The 18,328-nt window shown below is 44.5% G+C and overlaps 1 protein-coding gene across 3 annotated transcripts; it reads right to left on the bottom strand.

Annotated features, from left to right (window-relative positions):
* Positions 1–5,271: 5,271 nt before the first annotated feature.
* VPS25 (vacuolar protein sorting 25 homolog) lies at positions 5,272–15,896 on the bottom strand. 3 transcript variants are annotated; one of them, XM_053265436.1, is made up of 6 exons: positions 15,844–15,896; positions 12,535–12,680; positions 11,521–11,574; positions 10,580–10,668; positions 9,360–9,435; positions 5,272–5,778 (listed from the first exon to the last, which is right to left on the bottom strand). In XM_053265436.1, exons 1-6 carry the CDS (start codon positions 15,879–15,881, stop codon positions 5,666–5,668), a joined length of 516 nt encoding a protein of 171 aa, XP_053121411.1. In that variant the 5' UTR covers positions 15,882–15,896; the 3' UTR covers positions 5,272–5,665. The 3 variants fall into 3 exon arrangements, with proteins under 3 accessions (XP_053121411.1, XP_053121409.1, XP_053121408.1); XM_053265434.1 differs by lacking the exon at positions 15,844–15,896 and adding an exon at positions 15,640–15,795; XM_053265433.1 differs by lacking the exon at positions 15,844–15,896 and adding an exon at positions 15,199–15,563.
* Between the last annotated feature and the right edge of the window lie 2,432 nt (positions 15,897–18,328).

Below are 18,328 nucleotides of genomic sequence, written 5' to 3'. Positions count from 1 at the left end.
ACAAACCAAATTCACAGTACATGGGAAGGGGTCCTAAGGGACCCTAGTGGGCTGGGCTTTTCTCACCCATCCACCATATTTCAAGACAGCAGCCACTCAAAGTACACACAACACCCATGTGCTGACAATCTGATATGAACCAATTTAACAGTGCATATATGGGGGTCCCAGGTAAGATTTAGCATGCGAAAAGAAGCTGAAAGTGGGCTCTATTAGAACTACTTGGCTTTCTAATGGAACCATTGAGCTGACCCATTCTGTGGGTTCTACAACCTTCCCTGTTATGGCTAGCTGCCTCATGAGCTGAAGCTTTTTAAAATCTTTGGCTTTATTATTGGTGGCAACTGCCACAGTACATGTAAGTAGGTTGATCTTGGATCACCCTGTCCAATATCAAATACCCCCAATCAAGCAGGAAGCTCCCTATTAATGCTGTGATGGCTTCATCAGTAGATTCTACTGTCAGTGTAGTAATCTTCGTTCCTTCAGTCCCAATACTGACATAGCTGGTTGGTCTCTTACTGAGTGCCTTCCTTCTAGGTTTCTAGGAATAAGTCTGTAATTGAGAACTACAGCTAAATTATCCATTCATTTGTTTGAATAGGGCCATGGCTTTTCAAAGAAATGTTTTCTTTGTATCAAAGTGAAACAATTGATGCCCTCTATGGTGCCATGTATTGAGACAAGGGCAGAGAAAGCAGCTCCCTGTAGTGGAAGTCCTCAGTCAGGTTTTCTTTGCTCTTTTGGCTTTCTGGCTTCAGTGCTGCACACTGGTGAAGCTGAAGGCTCCAGAGAGTGTGGTGCAGCAGTTAAGCCAAGACCATGGTGTGGCAGGACTAGCTCTGACAGGCTTAGGCAGGCAGATTTGTAGGGAACACTAGCAGAAACTTCCTAATGGTGAGTTTGACAGTTGAACTAAGGGTGTGTGTTCTCACTCACTGGAGGTCTTCAAGCAGAGGCTGGACAGCCATCTATTAGGGATACACTAGTTCTGGGTTTCCTGCATCATCTAGAGGCTTCAACAGAATCCTAAAGTTGGATGGGGGCTAGTAGGCTAAGTGCTGAAAATGTAATATTGCAAATATAGCTGTGTCCTGTATTGCTGCTTCTGAAGGTTTGAAGGAAACAGTGCAAGCCAAGGAGTTTCTATAACTTGTTGCTTATATACATCTAAATGTGAAATATTTATAAAAACTGCCTGAGTCTATCTTGCCTTCAGTCCCAACTTAATCCTGGCAGTATAGAATAAAAAAGATGGCAGAGGCATTTCTACGGAGACTACAGTAGACCTCAAAGAATGCAAATTGTCAGGGCCTCTTCCACCTATTCCTGTAATCCTTCTGCTGGAAATTCAGGTGCTCTGCAGATATCCATGCCCTTTAGACTGACTAATGTATGTTAGCAATTGAGTGGCTTTCCGGGCTGGAGGCTATTTGTCTGACTCTGCTCCTGCAAACATCAGTTTCATCTAGTCCAGTTCTCTACAATAGTTCTGGTTTGAAATCCATAGGAATTGCATTTCTTGCAGTGGTCTGTGTGGAAGCCATCCCACTCTGACACCATGCGTTAAAACTTGACTACAGAATTCAGGCACCACCAGGAGGCTTTTCAGACAGCAAGCTTTACTGCGAGTTCAGGGCAAAACGGATACTCTGATGCAAAAGGGGGATTTTTTTACCCTGGACATAAATTGGGCTAGGTTCCAATACAGAGGGGAAAACCTGAATCAAGGGCATAACTATAGTAGGGCAAAGGGAGACAGTTGTCTGGGGACCCATTGCCTTGGGTGGGGGCCCAGAGGCAAGTCACATGACTGACTCCCCCAGCCGCACACCCGCCCGGGCTTCCTTCAGTTGTATTCATCCTCCGAAATTGATGCGAGTGTTAAGACCTGGAGCTACCAGAACAGCATGTCTTTCTCTAGTAACTTGCATCGTCCACAATTTACAAAACCTTTAAAAAAATAATTTAGGATGATGTTCTATTGTGGCACATAGGAGATATATAAATTTTACTATGCTTTTTGTTACCACTATTCAGCCTCATGTAAGATTTCTTTACTTCATGAGCTGAGATTCAGTAAGGGGGGGTAGGGGCATTTTAAAATCTTGTCTCTGGGCCCACTCCAACCTTGCTATGCCCCTGACCCAAATTGTGTGTGAAGTGCTCTCTGAGATATCACATGGACTTGGGGATAAATCTGGCCGATATGCAAACGCAAACCCACCCTCCCAAAGTAAAGTCGCAGCAAAGTTGCCATCTGAAAAAGCTCCAGGTGGTTGAAACTTAACTGGTTTCAAACCTAGCAGGGTTTTCTACAGATCCCTGGCAGGATTGTTATTCAGAACTGTAGCAGGGTTTCTAAGTTGAAGAGGAGAGGTGGAAAAGTCTAGAAGCTAGGTTATATTTAAGGAGTTAACTTAGCGTGCCTGAATAAGACATGTGTGCAAAGTGTACTGGAGAAAGTACTGGTGCAGAAGCAAAACAATGGTTAAGTTGTATCTGGGGAAATTGGATAATGTTTCTTGAAGCAGGAGGGGAGTTAATAGAAACTAATCTGGTACACTGAAAAGTATCACAGCTGTGACTATTCATATAATGGCTAAACAGCCAGGTGCCTGTCATTCTTGGGCCACAGCTAGCCATTGGCTGAACTGTGATATGTCATGAAACCTGCTAAACAGAGTATTCATGGTCAAACATGCTAAACATTCAGAGTATTCTGCAGCAAAATGATAGAAAACAGCACACCAATCTGACTTGGGAAAACATCTCAAGTTTTGAGATGGGGGTAGTACTAGTAAGAGGGCAAGAGAGAAGCAGTCGGAAGCGCTCCACTAACCCCATTTTCCCGATTGTGAGACACCCCGCCCCTGACTGGGAGGCTACAGTAAGCCTCCTAGCCTCAGGGGTCTCCCCAGAATGCCCCGCGCACTTGCACAGGGCGTTATGAGACTGAGGGCCAGGCGGCCCCTGAACCCTGCCACCCTAACCAGCTCTGTGACAGAGCCAGTGATCATGTGGGTGGCTGATTTGGTGAGGGTGAGTTCTCTGCTCATCTGCAGGGAAAGTGGGCTAAGCCCTCTCCCCTCCTAGAGCCTGGTTAGGCTCTACACAGAGATCATGTGTAGAGCCTCAATATCAACAGGCACGCTAGCAATGGGTGCAGAAGATCCATAGCTGATCCTAAAGCTGGAAGCCTCACAAAATTAGAAACAAGAACTACATACAGAAGAATCTGGGTGGGGTGTTTTGTGCCTATATAACTTCAGCAGGATGCACAGTAGAAATGACTTGTCAAGGAGTGTACTGGCTCCCCCTGCAGGCTACAGTGACATACTAATGTATTAGAGCAGAGCTGCTCAATGTCCCATTATATGATAGACTATACCTGTCTTAAGCATGTTCAAACTAGCTCCTTCTCTGCACCCAGATGTATAAGTACTTACCAGTTGAGGACAGCACTTCACACAGCTGACAGAGTGATCTCTTGTCCCAAAATTCATACCACAATATATTATTTAAGAAACCACAAACTTCTTTGCTCTTTTGCAGTAACAGACAGGCACTACTTTTTGGAACTCCTCCTCCTCTGTTCAAATGCCTTCAAAGGCAGCTTGATGCATGAAAATTAAGCAAGTGAAGTTTTCCCCACAACAATCTCCAGGCCAGGAAAAGCTTTATCTGTTACTTTTCTGGTTTTCTTTAACTGGCAACTCTAGATGAAGGCCTCAAGGTAATAGAAATATTCTCCTGCTCCCTATACTAGTCAATACATATAGGGAAGCACTACACAGATAGATCATAAAGACTGTCTATGTGTTTCATCTTAAATGCTAGTTGGCATGTTATGTGGGAGCACTGCTAATTAGACCCCAAACCACCTCCGTTCTTCATTAAAAAGGTAACTTGTTCACCTTCTTGCCAGCAAGTAGGCAATTGACTTGCTCCACATAGGAACACAGGAAGCTGCCATATACTGAGTCAGACCTCTGGTCTATCTAGCTCAGTATTGTCTTCACAGACTGGCAGCAGCATCTCCAAGGTTGCAGGCAGGAATCTCTCTCAGCCCTATCTTGGAGATGCCGGGGAGGTAACTTGGAACCTAGATGCTCTTCCCAGAGCGGCTCCATCCCGAGGGGAATATCTTACAGTGCTCACACATCAAGTCTCCCATTCATATGCAACCAGGGCGGACCCCGCTTAGCTAAGGGGACAAGTCATGCTTGCTACCACAAGACCAGCTCTCCTCTCCACTGTTGAAGACAGAAGAGATCAGAGCTATCTAGCCAACAGCTGGTCTGTTTGCTGTTGAAGAAAGGGGAGAATAAAGCTAATAAGCAACCAGAAGGAAAAACCACTTTCCCAAGTTGCAAAAAAGGCTTCGGGCTAACATCTGAAAATAGAGGCAAGTATGCCAGTAAAAAAGGGGGATACACAGATATCCCCCTCTCAAAATAGAGAGATGCAGTCTATCCACTGGCAATGCAGAGGTTAAGGCCAAAGTTCAGAGCAATCACTTGTTGTCTCCTGAACAAGGCTACTTTGCCTCAGAGGAGTCTTGCACCAAGCTGCTGTCCTGTTTGCTTTAATGGGAGTAAAGTCCTTATGAAATCATCTCAGGTCAGCTCAAGATTGTTTTGGGTCCCCAGGGACTTGGGGGAGAAGAGAAAAGGGAGGATTCAAGTCCTCTGGCCCAGCAGGTCCACATACTTTTAAGGTTTGGTCAACCTAAGGTGACCAGAGCAAATTTTCTCAAGGCTCCAAACCCCATTTTCAAGCAACCCGTTTACTGGTAGGGAGGTACAACTTCCTTTGTGAATTTTCTGTCTGCTGTACACCACAAGAGACTATTCCCCCTACATCTGCATGAGTTTTGAACCTCTTATTTCTCATTTACTATCTTGCAGTATTCTTCCTCACTGGGCAAGCAGATCTGTCCACCAATTCTGCTTTCAAAGCAATGATGCCACAATGAGCCTCTCTGGCAGATCTAGGGATTTGATAAATTATTTTCTTAATGCCTACCTAGGCAGAACAGTTGATTGCCTCAGGAATGCATTTGCTTAAGGAATGTTGTGCATTTCCATCTGATGCTTTCCAGCAACTTTTTTTTTTTTTTTGTTCTAGTGGGCAGAACAGTTAAATAGTGGCAACATAACTAGATGTCTTGTTTTTGGGTTAGAGAAGGAGATGGAGTGTAGGGCAGAAGTTGGAGAAGACTTGGAAGTACTCCTGGGGGAAAGACACATACACCACACACAGGACAACTACTGTAAATAACGTGTGGTTTAATTTTGCCCCAAACCCTCAACACCCCATCCTACTGTGCATAGCACAAGTTTGAGAAGCCTCCTGCCCTGCTGGAGAGGGAGTACTGTGTTTTTGATCCCAAAAGTGTGGCTTGTAACTGCAAGCAGCAGGGTCTGGGGTGTGCCCTGCACTTTGGGGGCCAATCTCTGGTCCCCCGTAAACCTATTCAGGTCTTCAACACCACAACCCCTCTAAGGGACAGAAGTAGCAGAGAGGAGAAACAGAGTTGGATGCTGAGCCACCAAAACAACATTTTGCTGTTTCAATGCAAGGACACCAGATCATAGAGACGCTCCTCAACCCAGAAAAAGCTCTTGTCCAGTTAGACCAGAAAGCCAGAGCAGAAGCTGTGTTAAAAGAACTTGACGCCCCGTCCATCATCCAACGTGATGATTTCAGCCTTATGTTCCTGCTGCAAAGCCTGTAGGGCACGAAGTAGCATGGATTCTTCCAAACCATGGAATTCTAGAAGAGAATGAAACCCTCTCAGTTAAGGGGGAAAGCAGCCAAACAGAGAAATCCCCACAAAGGAAGCACAAAAAGCTGAATGGGGACAGCAGGCTACACAGGAGGAAGTTACTCAGCTGTGCAGAGAACCCATAAGAGGAATACATATTTGTGCATGCACCAAATGTGGTTCTGGGTACAAAACTCAACATCTTGAGAGTCTTCACTTACTTTTTCTTTCTTTTTTAAAAAGCAGGGTTCTAGTCCTTAAAGCTGCCAAGAAAGGCTAAAACATACCCAAGTGGGGCTGTTCTCATGTGCAGCCTAACCTAGGCTAGGGCTAGCTGTGCGTGAGAACCACCAGGATCGAGCCTATCCTGGCTGGCCTGCACTGTCTAGCCCTGCTTTTGAGCCCAGATGTTACCTGAGGTTAAGGGAGCAAATGCTCCCTTAAGCTGGGCTACTGGGTACTGTTTTCACTGGGGATACATTTAGCCCCAACAGACACAGAGACTGGTGCCTAGAGTGCCCGTCTCTTGGGGGAATCCTCCAGTCCATCACACATGTCACACTGTGGGATTCCCAGAGGCCAGGATGCGTTGTCCTGGCCTCCAGGGCTGCACACATGCAGCGTCGCTTGTCTAGGAGCACAGTCCACGCTCCCAACACCTGGACCCACCTAGGGCCTTTCCCCACTGCTTGCTGGTCTAGTCGTGTGAATGACCTCATTCAATGCTCAGACAGAGCCCAGAAGGATTATCTGAAGCTGGGGTAATGGGGTTTCTGTGACTTGCATAGCAAGTCTTTCATAGCGAACCCCATGATTAGTACAAGCAATTTTACCATATACATTCGCCTAACTATAAAGGCAAGGAGCACTAGCGGAGCCAGACCAGGGGTGGCCTCTATCTGGCTGCGGCCCCGTTCCCTACATCTGATGTCAGATGGGGGGGGGCATGGTCTGGCTCCCCAACGGGGCCACGCAGGCCCATTTGGGAGTCAGATCCAGGCCAGGCCATCCAACTCCCGAACAGGGCCACGCAGTGCCATTCAGGAGCTAGATCGGGGGCAGCAGTGTGTTTGCGGCACAGCCAGAAGTGGCTCTCCCTGCTTTTAAGGCAGGAAAGAGCTGCTTCTGGCTGTGCTGCAAATGCAGCGCTGGCCATTTAACTCCCGAAAGGGGCCATGCGGCCCCACTCGAGAGCTAAACTAGCACCCCCCGCGTCTGACATCAGATGCGGGGGGCATGTCGGGGTCACAAGGCACGGGCCCTGAGGAGCGGCGGCCCGGGTTCTTTGAACCTGGTCACCCAACGGTGGCTACGGCCCTGGCCAGGAGCCTCACTTTTTCACAACATAGGGACTATACCATAATAACTTAGCAGTCGTATACCAAACGCTCAAAGCTTTTCACACACGATTTTGAAAATGCTACTTACAACCACCTTCTAGAGCAGGGTTCCTTAACCTTGGGCCCCCAGATGTTGTTGGACTACAACTCCCATCACCCTCAGCCACAAAGGCCATGTCTGGGGATGATAGGAGTTGTAGTCCAACAACATCTGGGAGCCCAAGGTTAAGAAACCCTGTTCTAGAGTATTATTCCCTTATTGCAGGGGATGTGGGGTGAGAGTGAGGCTAAGGTCACCTACTGAGCTCATGGCAGAGGAGATTTGAACCAGGGGCTTCCTGATTTGTAGTTTGGTTTTAATGTGCAGGCTGTTTCAGAGTGGGGTGGGAGTGGCTACACATACTGGCTAAAAAGGCTTAGGCCTTTTCTCATTGCAAAGTCAGGAAGTGACTGTCCCATTCTCACTATAAAAGAGGGTCAACTGCCAGCCAGGTCTTTTGCAAGGCTGCTCTTTCCCTGTTAAGTCACAAGACTGGTTGTACCAAGCAGAGCTATCAATTCTTCCACTGAATGGGAGGCTCTCTGTTTTAAAGCCAATTTCTCTCAGACTTTGAAAGCTGATCTCCTGGTTTTTCCTTTGTAGTGGTCACATTAATCTTCACTAAGAGTCTTCTAAAAATTGGTGATTAAGGTTGTCCAAGAGCTGAACTTGCTAAAGTAAGTCAGTTTGCAACACAACTAAGGACATTTGCAAACCAATCAGTTTTGAAGAAAATGACATTCTGGGCAAGGAAACTACATTGCCAATTTTGGTACGTTCAGAAATGAACAGGAATGCAATATACAACGAGAGAGGTAATGTTCAAGTTGGAACTAGAAGTGATAATTTTTGAAGGCCTGAAATTAGAAGAAAGCCCAACACATCTTAAGAATGCTTCATTCCTGAAAGTAAAAGTCATTTCCTCCAAAAGATCTCATTCCTAACCCTCTAAAAATTAATCTTCAGAAAGCTTTCATGAAAATAGGAAATATTGTCCCCGAGGAAGGCCCAGAGAAGACTTTTAGACCTCAAAAAAGTAACTTTAGGGATCTGCATCCTCTTATTTCTTGCACTTTAGTGCCATCCATCTTTTTTTGTGTCTAATATAGAAGACTGTCAGATATAACTGCCTCCAGGTTGATAAACCCAGAATGACTTTTGTGCCTTTTGTTTCCAAAGAGCATTATAAACAAACAGTCACAAAACACTTCATAATCAACCTCCTCTTAGATATGTGGGACAGATGTCAACATTGAAGATCATTCAACACAACTGAAGATTAATAAATTCTACAATACAGTATTGGTTTTGTCATACTTGCAAGGGTGATTTCATTTGTATGTGATGGTTTTATGTTAAGATCTCAGCAATATTGTAGAATTATTACTGAAAAAATTTAGGAAATGCTATAACTACACCATCTTTAAGACCCATTAGTTTGCTTGATAAAATTGTTGTTTTTTTTAAAGATACTAGAAGACTTTATAAATGTGTGAATTTTTTTCATTGCCAGATTGATCCATACTAAAATGTAATTTGACCTATGAAAAATGAGTAGTCATTGAACAACTACCATATAGCCAAACTAGTTAAACACATAGCCAGACCAATTTCAAGTTACATTAAGTTAACGAGCTCTGGATATTAGTAGTCTACTATATTATGGCAGAGTACCAAACTGATGATTGAGTTCTCTATGGATGAATTTAATATGAAACATAAGAATTAAATGCAGCTTTACTTGGAATGAACTATATAGTCCTATTCAGACACTGCTGTATATGCATACAGATGTTAGCACACACGTACATGCTTTTGTGTGAATGACTGTACACGCATTTACTTTTAAAGTGAACTTGGATACAGGTGCCTGCAAATGCAGGGTACAGACAAGACGTGCACTGCTGTACATGTGAATTGATTTTATGCCTTGCTGCTCTGGATTTTTAAAAACCCTCTTTCTTGGTTATTTGTTGTACTTATTTGTCACCTCTTAAATAACCTGGAAAAGCTTCAAGCAGCGAGAAGGTTAGAATGGCAAGAAAGTTTCCCACAGCCAACAAAGAGACAAGATTTTCTGAAAGGAGACTAAAAGGCAAATGGATAATCTGAATTTGGCATGAGATTAAGCAGAGGCCATGGAGACTCACAACCAACCTCTCAGCCAGCATACAGCACCACAATGCAAAACCTGCAAATGTATAGCTACCTTCGTTCTCTGTGTCATCCCCATTAGACAGCTCATACAGTGTAAAAACAGAGTTGGTGAGTCCATTCTTTGACACCTGGGAAGAGAAGGGTGAGGTAGGGGAAAGAGACAAATTTAGGACTCCTAATCTTAAGACTGGATAGCAAATAAATAGAAGCAAACACTATATGGCATTTCTTAAGCAAAGACCCCCCTTCTGAAAACTTTGTACAACTCAAAGTTCCACTGCCATTCATTGACTCAATGTAGGCAGAAGCTGCTTGATTGTTATGCTCAGCCATGTGGGTATTTTGTACTTCCACATGTGGGTATTTTGCACCATGTGGGTATTTTGCACTTCCACATTGTAGAACTGGAAAACGTGCAGAAGAGGGCAACCAAGATGACTGGGGCCGAGAGCACCTTTCTTATGAGGCAAGACTACAACACCTGGGGCTTTTTAGTTTAGAAAAAAAGATGGCGGTGGGGAGACATGATAGAGGTCTGTAAAATCATGCATGGTATGGAGAAAGTGGATAGAGAGGAATTCTTCTCCCTCTCCCATAACACTAGAACCAGGGGTCATCCCATGAAATTGATTGCCAGGAAATTTACAACCAACAAATGGAGGTACTTTTTAACACATCACATAATCAACTTGTGGAATTTTCTGCCACAAGATGTGGTGACAGCCAACAACCTGGATGGCTTTAAGAGGGGTTTGGATAACTTCATGGAGGAGAGGTCTGTCATCGGCTACTAGCTGGAGGGCTAAAGGTCACCTCCTGCCTCAAAGGCAGGATGCCTCTGAGTACCAGTTGCAGGGGAGTAACAGCAGGAGGGAGGGCTTGCCCTCAACTCCTGCCTGTGGCTTTCAGCGGCAACTGGTGGGCCAGTGTGCGAGACAGGATGCTGGACTAGATGGGCCTTGGGCCTGATCCAGCAGGGCTGCTCTTATGTTCACTGCAGAAGCACAGAATTTGATACTGGGCATGGAAATCAGTATCCTGAGAACTGCAGTTTCCACTGAAAGAACAATGTTTCTAGCCCTTACAGCTGTGGAGATGAGAGAAAACACATGAATGCTGCATAATGAAATCCCGGACTCTAGGGAGAGACTAGCTGACAGCAGATACCTCCACATACCACCATGACCCTGGCCAATGGCTTGCAAGAGCAGATTTAATTATGTCTCATTAGCCAAGGTAGGAAAGTACACACTGGCTTGGGTCTTTTCTTACCCACTGATAGATGAGCTTGCCCCATTCTTCTGGCCGTCGCCACATGACCAGGAAGCTGGATTTGTTTTTGTCAAGCCATTCAAGATTCCCTGGAATGAAGTATAAAAACATTTAACATCAGAGCTTGCTGAGATATATGCAACACTCGCTGAATCTTTTTCACATATAGAGTTGAATCCGCACCACTCCACCACAGCCTAGCTTTCTTCTTATAGGAGCATTCAGGCATACAAACAAGGCCAGAATCCTAGCTGCTTTTTCTTAGAAGTAGATCCCACTGAAATAAATGAGAATTACCTCCAGTTAAAGGTGTCTAGGATCAAGGGGTGCATAACACCCTCAAATCTGGACTATCTTCTGCCCAGATGTACCTACATGCTGGCACAAGCAGCATGTATTGTTTTCACTGGTAGGTCGTGGTGCTGTTTATAAGTGGCAGGAGAGAAGAAAACCCTCTCCAGAAATAGGGCTTGTATATTACCTGTGGAAGAGTACAGATTCTCAGGAAAAACTTAAAACTGGAGGGGGGAACCGTGTTTGCTTTATTTCAGAATGCTGACAAAACTAATTGGCTTCTGCTTACTGGATATCCAATTTCATATTTGGCTGAAAAGCACAGTTGAAATCAGTGTCTTTTACAGAGCAACATGTCAGAAATGGGGTAAACTTGAGCTCTCAGAACCTTTGTTGCCATTACATCGCTATGATGACTGTGAATCTGTGCCTTTCTTTACACCAATTAAGATAAATAAGATGTTCAGACAGTGTCATGGGCAGAAATTCCATTTGCTGACTCATACCTACTTTTGCAAGGTAAGTACTTTTATTTTCTAGACCAGATGTAAGAGATGCTGAACAGCAGTCCCTGTGATATTTCAAAGTGAGAGGAAGACTAAATGAAAGGGGACCCCCCCCCGCAAATAGCAAAAACCACAACCTACCTTTTTTCCTCAGCTCTTCTAACACAACAAGGATGGATTCCAAAGGGAATTTTCCTGTTTCACAGTTAAGGAACCAGCACAGGATGGACAAGGGGTAGATAGAAATCTAACAAACTGTATACATCATTAAGCTCAAGATAAAAGAATCTGGGATATTATCCCACAAGTGGAAATAAAGTACTTACAGAATAAATAGCTCAAAACAATTAAAACTAATCAAGGCCCATGCTGGGAAAGACAAGATCTACAGGGTTTGAATTCCTATGCATTTATTCAATTTATTTTATTCATATTGCAAGCTCTCCTTTCCCCAAAATGCAGAGAAGCCTGGGGCAAGAAAACCTATCACCAACATAGGACAAAACCAAAGAAGTAGGTCCATTGCAGAAAAAATGTTTATAAACTATTATATTCAACACTGTTACATTATATTTTCTTACTGAGCTAAGTTTCAGCTTCACAGAACTTTTCTCCAAGAAGTATTATGAACAACTGAGATGTGTTCTGGCCCTCCGCTACTGCCACAACTCGCCTGATGGCAACTGTCATCTGAACTCCTGTTTTTAACAGGGCCTTTCTAGGACATCTCCAAATAACCACATCGCCATCATCATCTCCTGTGCAGAAAGGTGATATTTCAAAGAGAGACCAAAAAAAAAAAAAAAAGGCTGGGGAAGCATGAGCTTGGCTTCTGCTCAGCAACATTAGAAAGACTAAAAGGGAACAAACATACTGTTCTGGCCTAAGACAAGGGCAGAGCTGCTGATCTGGAAATAGGATTTGTTTTAAAAGACTGATCTATTCTGAGTCTGACAGCTTCTTCCCATTCTGCATGTGCAATAAGGGCCAAGACAGTGGCACATCCAGCCAGCAGTTATTACACCATGTCCTGCTTCCAGCCTAAACTGTTCTCCCATGATACCAGTTGGCTGTATAATCTTAGGGAATCGGCAATACTCCCTTGTCAGCTTGCCAGGCAGGTAAGACAGCCTCAAACTAGAGCAAGAAGGATACGTTGCAGTTTCCGGTTATTGAACAGTGGACTTTCTTGGGCCTCCAGGACTGTCATAACGTAAAGCTTGTTGACACGGCAATACGAGAGCACCAAGGAACACCAAGCAGTCAGCTGCTTCTGCCTTGTGTCCACATTGGGCTGCAACCTAAACACACAATCACAGGGAAAGATGCAGCTCAGTCAGTCTGTCACAGATATCCCATTATGCCATTTAAGGCTTCAATCCAGAATCAAGGAACAGAACCTTATGGGCTCAGCGGCAACAATCCTACCTTGTAACAAAACAGTTTAACCCTCATCTCCAGCAGTGGTCACCACTGACTGTAAAACTAGAGAAGGCCTCAAGAGATTATCCAACTTCTTTCCTGCTGCCTCACGGACAGATCTACTACAACAAATATTTATATACCACTTTTCAATGAAAGTTCTCAAAACTGTTTACATAAAATAAAATAAAATAGTTCCCTATCCCCAAAGGGCTCACATTTGAAAAGAAACATAAGGTAGGCACCAGCAACAGCCTCTGAAAGGATACTGTGCTGGGGCCGGATAGGGACAGCTGGGCATGCTCTCTCTCTGCTGACTATAAGAGAATCACCACTTTAAAAAGTGCATCTTTGCTCAGTTAGCAAAGGTGATGTCAACAATCAGTTTCAGAAATATTATATGCATATTTCCAAATGAGAAAAAAATGACATTAAGGCAGAATACAGTGAGAAGAAAGGGAGAAAAGAGCATTCTGCCCCGGGAGTCCGGGTTGCATATTTATGACCAGAAAATAGGCCATTTGAGACCCAATCTCATTATTTCCACTTGTCTGCAGAATCTAAAATTGAGCAGCAGTTACATTTGGAAAAAACCCTTCTAAATTATCACAGCAACATGAAGTTGAAGGTAGAAGCTAATACGTATTCTTGCACTGTTGAGCACACTTGGAAAACTTTTCCTACACAGAACGTTGGCAAATTGTTTTGGTCAGAGGTCTGCATGAATTGAAATGGTGGGTCATAATCCTTGATACAATGAAATACTGATAGCAATGTATGCTAGTTTTTTGGAATACACCCCTATTCTGACATACGGGGTGAAGGAGACAGATCTGGTTTTCTTCTTCCCTGAAATAGTAGGAAAGTGACCATAAAGAGAAATGAAATGTCATTATTTGCTTCCTCTTCTCACATTTAAAAAGTTCATCCCAGGGACGCTGAATCAACACAGAGGTCTCTGGGGAAATCTCTCATTTGTCAACATGACAAGTGGCTGAGTGAGAAGCAGTGCTTCACATACTGCTTTCAACCAGCTACTCTGCTCCTTAAGCCCAGTCAATGCCTTTAATGCCGAAGAATGGTGCCAAATGGCACAGATGCCCATTTGGGACACTGCAGCTCTGCCGGATGAGCTGCACCTCATAACATCCCTTGCTCTGCAGCTTATGTTCTACATCCAACCTCCTAATCTTGTCTCTCTGCTGTTTTTGCTTCCTGGATCATGGCACTCATCCACCCTCTCCCCTCTAATCTCATTGTTTGTCTCCCCACTCCCTCATCCCCTGAGTGTTGCAGCCTGTTCTCAATCTCTCTCTCTTTTTTGTTCTGGCATCTCTGTGTCGCTGTACTATGTTGTCCCCACAGCCCCCTTTCACTTTTCAATATCTGTTCTAGATGGTTGGCTTGCCTTTCTTCTCTCTGATAACATTCCTATCAGTGTTTCCTCTAACAGGGATTCCTAGATGTTGTTGACTACAACTCCCAGAATCCCCAGCTAAAATGGCTTTTGCCTGGGTATTATGGGAGCTGTAGTCAACAACATCTAGGAATCCCTGTTAGAGGAAACACCGATACCTTCTTTGCTCCTTGAGGACTTCAACATCCATGTTGGTAATCTCATTAACCCAGCTGCTTCCCGTCTCCCCTCCCTAATCACCACCTCTTTTTCTCCTTTGGCCTGTGACTTGGACAGACTCCCTACTCACTGCCATGGCCACCTATTTGATCTTATGTATTCTAAGAACTGTCTTATGTCAATCTTTCCACAGTGGATTCCCCTCTCTCTAACCGTTACTCAGTCACTTTTAACACTGTGTGCACTCTCCTCCTCTCTGCACTGTGTCTCTTGCTCCTTCTGTTACTGGCAGTTTATAAGCATGGTGGCTTTCTCAGGAGTGCCTTTTTATCACCTGTTCACTCCTTAGACTCTACAGCTTTTACCTTTTAATTCCTCCGTAGCCTTGATTCTGACTGGTTTATTCTATTGTCCCACTAATCTCTAGCATTGACTGACTTCCTCCTTTCATTACCTCATGCATGTTTTCAGGCTGATTAATCTCTGAAGATCTGACCTTATTTCTTTTTAATTCATGGTCTCCTCTTCTACTATTTATCTGCATGAGCAACACCAACCTGATCTACACTGAAGCATTCTAACAATTCTCAAATCTCTCTACATTTGATGCTCCACTAAGTCCTGTCCCTATGCCTCCATCATTTTCTGCCCAGGAACTCATCTCCATCAGCAATAAAGTTGAAAATGTCCTCTACAATCTCTCTCCCCATACAAATGCATCCCCCTCCCCAAATACACATGGATGGGGCATACACAGAAGAATCTGATCAAATAAACCAGCCCGCCGCCCCGCTCCGCCACCCTCGTTTACTCTTGTTTACACGTTCAATGAAAGATAAACGTGACCATCTCCAAAGAAACTTTCCGATTCACACATTCAGTTGCAATGGCCCGTACAGCACCGTCTGTGCGGGTTGTTTGCAGTCACAATAAAGCATCCAATAGAGAGGGATCAGTGACTTTTCTTTTCTTTCTTTCTTTTTTTGTAATCTTGAGAAGGTTGGAGGACAAGCGGCCAAATATCCTAAGCTTAAGGAGCAACTGTGGACTTTGCGATCGGACTGGAAGATAAAAGAGAAGCGATGGACGCCGAGGAAGCCGTGCCCATCTTCTTAGGTCCTTCCTGTAGAAACCGGGGTTCCGAGGGGCTCCTTTAGCGTGCGCACCCAGCTTATACCGGGGGGCAGGACGCTACCTCTTTAAGCACAAAGTCGAGCGAGGGGGAGAGGGAGCCCTGGGGTCGAGGGTGTCCCGGGACTCACGTGAAGAAGGGCGGAAAGCAGTACTGCCAGGGCCACTCGAAACTCATCATCGCCTCCGGGGCAGGACGGAACTTCCGCCTCCAAGCACCAACTTCTGGTCGGTCCTGCAAGTATATCCACAGCACTCCCCACTCGCCCCACCTAAAGGTTCCGAGAAGAGCAAATCCCTTGCGTGTCCATAGAACTAGAAAAAGACAAACTCACACATCGTTCCCAACTTCCGGGTTGTCTTGGCATTTCATCTGCCAAGACGGACGCGCAGCTCGTCTGCATGCAAATCAATAGGGTACAGAGCTTTTCTGTCTGGAGTTGAGCTCTGGATATCGGCTGGCAAGTGGAGGTCGTCGAATTAGATTGTCCTTTGCTGCATCCTGGGGGTGGAGTCTCCCCCACCCGCACACACAGTTTCGTTTTGGAAGTAGGGCCAAGCTGATTACAACAGTGGCGCTGGCGCTGGGCAAGGTCCGATTAGTCCCCGCGCCCTGTCCTGTGAGCGTTTTTGTGATTAAAATCTCCCTCCCCGACTTCTAGCTTTCTTAAAAAGAAAGAACTAACCCTAAGAGGAGATGGAATGATAACACTCGATTATACTTTAGAGACAATACTTTAGTGTTGTTATACACACACTGCTTTCTGTCAATGCCCCTTGCTATATGGATAGCGTTGGACCTACACTGCAGGATTGTTATCGTACACTATTCTTGCAGCTAGCCCCAACCCTTAAGAGGAATATTAACAGTGGACTACATTGCAGGGTTCGTACGTTACTATCGCTCAACCCAAACTCTCCAGCTAGCAATATAAGGATAACGATGAATTGTGTTTGTATTTTCATCATTGGCAGGGTTTATTATTTTTATGTTTAAACACATACAAATCACGTTTCCCGGGAAGAAGACCTGAGCGTGAACGTCGGTTTGCTGCTGTCTTTTGTTGGGCGGCGGGATGAGTGGGGCTCTGCTGCCCAAGCACAGCTATGTTTACAATCCTGGATATTTCCATGGTTTCCTATGGGCGGCTATCATTTCTACGAGGGTGGGGAGGCCAAAAGTAGTATCAAAAGGAACCGTGAAGTCTCATTATTAGACAATGGAATTGACAATCTAAGCTTTTTGTACTTCTATATGCACGTCTTCCTCACTAAAGAGATAGAAAAAGGCAAGAATCACAAACGCAGTCTGTTTTGCAATTGACCGCCGCGAAAGGTAGCGCAGGAGCGTAATGCATATTGAAGGAATTGCTCCGTCTCCAGTTTTCTGTGGAGCCCTATCCGATTGGTTGCCCTGAACGTTCAATTTGGAATGGAGATCGAGGTAGCAAAACCCACAAGCGTCCTACAAACACACGCCCAAACCTGCAGGTGGACAAACAGCTTGTCTACCAACCTGACCAGGGCCTCTGCTATTCATGTAACCAATTAAAAGTGCGTGGGCCGGGGGAGGGGCTGGCCTACACAACCAGCGTATACGAGTATTTGCTACGCAGTTATGTCTTCTAAAGAACGCTTCAGATTATGGTAGGGGACAGGAGGCTGTTACTAGGCAACACGTGGGACTTTAGGGATGTGATGGAGGAAGACCTAAGAAACGTGGCTTTGGGCTGTTAAAAGGAGCAATAGCTCCTCGGATTATAGGTCGAACAGTATCTTTGGGACTGTCAGAAAGAAAGGATATTGTTACAAGCAGAATTAGGAAAGAGTGGGAAAGGGTGTTGGAACAATGGGACTATTGGAAGGAAAGTTTATGGATTTTGTCAAATTATTAGAGATTTCTGAACCTCATGATAGGGAACCAGAGGATCTGTGGGATGTTGTTAAGACTGAATGCGAAAAAAGACTGCAAAAGACCAAGAAACAGAAGAAAACAAAATGGATATCAGAACAGACAGTGGAAATTGCCTAGAAAAGGGGAGAAGCCAAAGTCAAGAAAGATAAAGACCTCAGGAAGGAACTTGATAGGGAATTTCTGAAAGCTGTTAGAAGAGACAAGGAGCAGTACTACAATGACATCTGTAAAGGCCTTGAGGATGGAAATAGACACAGAAAAAAGTTTTTCAAAAGACCTCTGAAGTTGAAAGGAGTTTCCAACCTCGAATTGGTAGTTAAAGAATGCCGAAGGACAGATAGTGAAGATTCGGAGAAGATCAAACAGAGATGGAAGGAATATACTGAACATCTGTACAGCAGGGACGTCAATATCCAAGATACTCTAGAAGGTATTCTCTGTTTGCAAGAACCTCTAGTGCAGGAAGATGAAGTTAAATCAGCACTCTGGTCATTACCAAGTAAGAAGGCTACAGGAACTGATGGAATAGCTGTAGGAATATGGCAAGCAACAGAAGAAGAATCAGTCAAGGCTCTAACCAAACTATGCCAGCAAATCTGGAGAACAACACAGTGGCCAACAGACTGGAAGAGGTCAGTCTGCATACTCATACCAAAGAAAGGAGACTTAACAGATTGCGTAAACCATCGCACAATATCCTTAATTTCACATGCTAGCAAAGTAATGCTTAGGATCATCCAATGCAGATTAGAGCGCTACGTGGAAAGGGAAATGCCGGATGTTCAAGCTGGTTTCAGAAAAGGTCGAGGAACAAGAGACATCATTGCTGATGCATGCTGGATAATTGAGGAACCCAAAGAATACCAAAAAGAAGTAAATATGTGCTCCATTGACTACAGTAAAAC

The sequence above is a fragment of the Hemicordylus capensis genome, chromosome 6, assembly GCF_027244095.1.
Source record: "Hemicordylus capensis ecotype Gifberg chromosome 6, rHemCap1.1.pri, whole genome shotgun sequence".
Classification (NCBI taxonomy): domain Eukaryota; kingdom Metazoa; phylum Chordata; class Lepidosauria; order Squamata; family Cordylidae; genus Hemicordylus; species Hemicordylus capensis.
This window is presented reverse-complemented; position numbering and strand designations above follow the sequence as displayed.